A 6,000-nucleotide genomic window follows, 5' to 3' on the forward strand; every position below is an offset into this window, starting at 1 on the left:
CAAGCGACTCCTAACAATTTAAACGTTTAAATGGGTCTGTCACTCATTTCAGCAAGGATTTTATTAGGGATTAATTAAAAAAATGTTTGACATTTGTTGCATGTATGTATTCTAATGTAAATTCCTCATTTGAATAATTAATATGAAATTTAAAACATTTAAAAAGAATTTTAAATTTCGTAGTTTTATATTATTTGTTAGATTCTCGTTCTTATTTGCGTAAAATGTTTAATCGAATATATAATACACATGAAGAATTAAGTATGTATCGATTATAATTTCTTTTTACAAAAGATCTTCATTTTCTATGGATAAGAAATCATCATTTTTCATATAAAAAATCTAGAATTTCTTTTTTCTATTTAATGCAAAATAATTCTCATTTCCTCTAATTATACAGGCTTTGTCCTATCATAGAAAGGACAATAAATAATTAATTAAATGTGATTATTCGTAGGTACTGTGGGTAGGTGTAAGTATTACTTTCTGATTACAAAAACTCAAAGCCTTATGTGATCAGCTCAAAGTAAGGACTTGTGGTCCAATTGAAATTATGATTTATTTCAATTTTAATACTTAAATAACTATAGAGTATTTCATATTAATTAGTTTCAAGTTCATGTTATGGATCAAATAGAAGAATTAAACCAAAATATTAGTTTGTTTGGTGATTAGAGAGTTCATTTAGCTACTCATTAATATTTCCTTTTCATCATTTATCTAATGAAAATAATTGACACGTACACTTAATATAGACTGACAAATCATATATTTTAAAGAGACTTACTTATATATATATTCTTTGACCGACCTAGAGTAAAATATATTTTTATATTAATGATACATAATGTAAAACTTTAATTTTTTAATAAAGTTTACTGCAGTCTCCATGACAAGTTGAGTTTTGACAGTATATATGAGTTGGAACTTGGATGATCTACTGTGAGTAAATATTAAGGGAGGAATGCAATGTAACTTTCTACTATAGGAAACTTTTGCCTTTGTCTCATATTACTCAATCTCCATGTACAGTTGCAATGAATTTTTTCTACAAACTAAATAGAATAGTAATAGTCAAATTTTATGTTTCAAAAATATTAATAAATAAAGTTAGTTTAGTAAAGTGAGTATATCTCTAATTCAGACTTTATCAACTATGTATCAAATCAATATCGATAAAATAATATGATACCGAAAAAGTACTAAAAAATGAGTTGACTCATGTCTGGCCTTCAAACCCTATTTAACCCTCAAACATATGTACCAAACAACCAATAATTTCTAAACCTAATCTAAAAGAACCTAATTTATGGTAATTAACTTTTTAGGAGAAATTATAGTGCTATTATGAAAACCTAGCTAAACCGTGTGGCTTGCCTTCACATTGACCAAAAGATTACGCAGTCCAAATGCCTTGATTTTAGAGTTCAACTTTTTCTCAATTATTTGACTTATGTTAACGGAACATATTCATTATAAAAGTTCTTTTTAGAGGTGCATTTTATTAGACTAACTTTATTAATAATGTTTTGAAATTCTAAATTTAATTATCGAGAGTGAAGCCTAAAATAATTTATCAAAAGTTAAAGAATCTCAGTCATTTCACGACAATCCCGAGATAATTTTGCATTGACACAAAAATAGGAAGGAGAGTAGTAGGCTCCACATTAAACACATACGTACAATCGATCTTATATATTTATTTTTTTTAAAAAAGGAAGATCTTTTTCCTTACTACCATAATTCCCCATGCTGTATTTTTTCCATAATTCACTGTCAGATGAGTAAATATAGGGACGATGATGACGAAATCAGCAACTAACCTAGTAAATGAGTCTTCCTCCTTTCATACTTCCTCCGTCTCCGACACAATTTTCTTTTTAGTCTGTCTCAAAAGATATTCACTTTACATTTAATAAAAAGAAAAAATGACAAATATACTCTCGAATAATCATAAATGGTATGCGGATATCCTCCGTCATACTTTTGGGACATTAGTGTCATGTCGTCCAAAAATTAAAGCATATATACCATTTATACTAACAGACATACACGTATCATAATCTTATCCATCGACCCGACATTTATTAAATATCGAATCGACGGATAAGATTGTGTCACGTGTCCCTTTTTAGTCTTCCGTTAGAGTTAAGGGCATATATGCTCTAGTTTTTGGACGGCAAGGGCACCAATGTCCCAAAAGTATGACGGAGAGTATCTGCATATTATTTATGATAGTTCGGAGATATATTTGTCCTTTTTCCCCTAATAAAATAATTCATAGTCACATAATATTTATGACATATATTTTAGACTATAAATTTTATTTTTAATTTCGTGTCAAGTCAAACAACATCACATAATTGAAACGGAGGGAGCAAGAATCATTGAATACATCAAAGTACTTTATATAGCTACATCAGCATGACAACCCCATTATTAGGACCACCATTAAATCTCTTGTCTTCTCTATTTATACATTACCCTTTATAGAAACAAAAAAAACATACATTACCTCAAAAACACACAAAACCAAAAAAAAAAAAAAACTTTTTTATTTTGAATCTTGAATATGCCTAGACCAAGATGGAGTCCAACACCACAACAACTTATGATTCTACAAGATTTGTATAGAAAAGGTTTGAGAAATCCAACATCTAGTCAAGTACAAAAGATAACAACTCATCTTTCTCTTTATGGAAAGATTCAATGCAAGAATGTATTTTACTGGTTTCAAAATCACAAAGCTAGGGACAGACAAAAACTCAGAAAAGAACTGATGATACTTCACAAAATCCACAAAACTACTAGTGATGATGATGTTCCTCATCAATTTCACACAACTCCCAACACCAACAATACCAATATTAATCTTGACTACAATTTCCCTCCTAGTACTTTTCATACACTTTACCCTCACTCACCATCCATATTGGTTCATCAGGTACATATTACTTCTATCTTTGTGAGTCGTTTGATATGTCAGACAAGTATAGATAATGCTGTAATAAAAGTTAAGTATTTTTTCTGTTTCATTTTACTTGTTCGTTTGAGCAAATAAAAAGAGTTTTATTACTTCATCCGTTTTACTTTATCTGATTCCTACACCAAAAATAGATGTTTTATTTTACTCGACCATTTTAGCAAATCAAGCTGTTTTTTTTTTCTCCCTCATACTACCTTTGTTTTTTTCTCCCTCGTACTACCTTTAGTGTTAAATAACTACATAAAATAACTGTAAGCAACATTATTAATAAAGTTAATTTGGTATAATCCATCTCTAATTAAGGTTAATCTTAAGGGGTGTGTCAGATCAACGGGGGTCAAGTAATATAAAACAGAGAGAATATTTTTTTCCACCTTATCTTTAGTACTCCATTTGTTTCAAAAAGAATGACCTACTTTCCTTTTTAGTCTGTTTAAAAAAAATGACCTCTTCCCTTTTTTGGTAACATTTCAATTTCAGTTTCCCATGTGACATGTTTAAGACCACAAGATTAAAGGATAATTGTATACATTTGACATAACTTTTAATTTAAGACCACAAGATTCAAAAATGTTCTTTATTTTTCTTTAACTCCGTGTCAAGTCAAACTAGATCACTTTTTTTTGAAACAGATGGAGTATTAAATAACTATATAAAAACCAACAAGGATTGTGTTGGAGTGGTAAGTACTCCTTTATCCTTAACCAGAGGTCTCGAGTTCGAGTCCTCCTGGATATGGAGTCATCTTTGGTAGGGAGCACTTTACCCCCTCCCCTCCAATGTGGGACTTCCCAGACGGACTAACTCAAGTAATATGAAACCGAGGGACTTCACTTTTATCAATTATCCCTGGATAAAATAATAAAAATGACAAAAATATCCCTAAGGTCCCTTTAATTGACTCTTTTTTTTATTCTTTTTAATTAGTTCAAAAAGATTATATCTTTTTATATTTAGTAATAATTTAATTCTTAAAATACCAATGTTATCCTTGATATATCTATGATACATATGTTAGACCACAATTTTTTTTTTTTCTTAAACTCCATATCTGGTCAAACACTGTCACATAAATTTAAATTGCTGGAGTGTAAAATATATTTCTCTATCTCAACTTATATGACACACTTTCTTTTTTAGTCCATCAATAAAGAATGTCGCTTTTTTTTTCATAATTGAAAATAATTAAACTTTAAAATTTCTTTTTTATCATTAATAAAATGATTTATAGCTTCACAGATGCTCAAAGAGTATTGAAGAACCATTACTGTTTTTATTTTTAAGTTTATCATAGAGCTCATATTTGAGCTAATGTATTATTGGTGCACCCAAAGTCTTCAAATTTTGAGTTCACTTCTCGGCTGATAACTTTCTATTATCTCCTTTTGTAGGGTGAAGGAAAAGACACATCATCTTCATCAACTCAAATGATGAACAACATGGGGAATGTTGATTTTCCAAAGCATTGTGTCATAGAAAATGGCATGATAAGAACAAATGTTCAAGGTTGGATCTTGATGATGACAGATCATATGTGCCCTAATTCTATTCCATCTTGCAGCAATAACAAGCCTCTTGAAACCCTAGAACTTTTCCCTATCAAAGCCACTGGCAGTAAGGAGTAGGGCTAGCTACCCCCAACAATATAATAATCTTGCTGAAATATTGCATGTGTAATACTAGCTAGCTAGTAATAAGTTTTTAGCATTAATTAATTAGAATAACTGCTGATATGTGTGTTACGTTGGCTAAAATGTTTAGTATTTTATAGTGTTGCTCGGATTCTAATTAATAATGTTATCGAATGTGTGTTGGATTCTCCAAAAGTAGCTCAGTTTTGGATGATCCAACACAAATATATCAATATCTTTAGAGAATTCGAGCAACGTAGGACGTAGGTTATTTATATATGATATCCATGTTATATATGCATGATGTCCATGCATTGATTTGTAAAATATTTGACTATTCTAGAAATCCAAGTCTACAATTCCTCGAGGACAGTGTGCTTTTAACGTTTACCTTTGGAGTTATTTTGTTATAGAGAAATAACATTAAATTACTCTTTAACTTGACAAGTTAAATTTACTTTAGTACTTTAGCTACATAGATGTTTATTTACCCTCCTAATCTCATTTGAAGTGAATTAAATATCAGTCTCACAATAAAGAGTGCATTACACACATGTCAAGTCATTGCTACGTCAACACCACATTAGCGCCAAATCTCATTTTTCTCTATTGGGAGTAATTTTCTTTAAAAAAATGAATTTTGAAAGTATAAAATAATTTTTTTTCTGTGGTGCTAAAGTTTTTTGTGACTTTTACGCGTGGGTTTAATAAAAATTTGATGAATAATGTACTTATGTGTGGAGATTGAGAAGAAAAAGAAGATGTGTATATGAGGAAGAAGAAAGGAATGAATATGTTGGCTGAAAAAAAAAATTAAAGAAAAGGGATGGGTGGGTGAGTTTGAGGAAGAACAATGGAACATATATTTAATGAAAAGAAAAGAAAAGGACCCCATTTGTTTTATTTATTACTAACATTTTTACGCGTCTAAGAAAAAATACTTGCCACGTCAGCTATATGGTGATTGGTGGGTTGTATTTAATTCACTTCAAATAAGGGGGTAAATCAGCGGCCGTATTGTTAACGTGCTAAAATAAATTTGACTGCTAAATTTAAGGGTGATTTGATATATTTTCTCTTTGTTATAACATGTAATACAAAGATATAATGTATGCGAAGATATTACCTTTAAATCTAACTCAACTTTAAAATTAAAGTTGACTCACGGAGGAGGAGACTTATGATTATATATACACTACACCAAAAATAATCTTTAGCGACAATTAATTAACGGCAACAACTTAACTACCGCTAAATTTATTTTTCAAAAGCAATTTTTCATAAGCAATTAACACTTTTTTGTAAATATCCTTAACGCATATTACGACATCGAATCTAGTGATCCAACTAACTAATGCTCTTTAGCATCCTTTACTAATATAC

General features: G+C 29.8%; 1 protein-coding gene across 1 annotated transcript; it reads left to right on the plus strand.

Annotated features, from left to right (window-relative positions):
* Window positions 1–2,563: 2,563 nt before the first annotated feature.
* Window positions 2,564–4,614, plus strand: LOC125831956 (WUSCHEL-related homeobox 3-like). Its single transcript, XM_049511078.1, has 2 exons — window positions 2,564–2,944; window positions 4,378–4,614. Exons 1-2 carry the CDS (start codon window positions 2,573–2,575, stop codon window positions 4,609–4,611), a joined length of 606 nt encoding a protein of 201 aa, XP_049367035.1. The 5' UTR covers window positions 2,564–2,572; the 3' UTR covers window positions 4,612–4,614.
* The last annotated feature ends 1,386 nt before the right edge of the window (window positions 4,615–6,000 follow it).

This window comes from Solanum verrucosum, unplaced genomic scaffold (assembly GCF_900185275.1).
Source record: "Solanum verrucosum unplaced genomic scaffold, falcon-dt-bn FXZP01000042.1, whole genome shotgun sequence".
NCBI classification, from domain to species: Eukaryota; Viridiplantae; Streptophyta; class Magnoliopsida; order Solanales; family Solanaceae; genus Solanum; species Solanum verrucosum.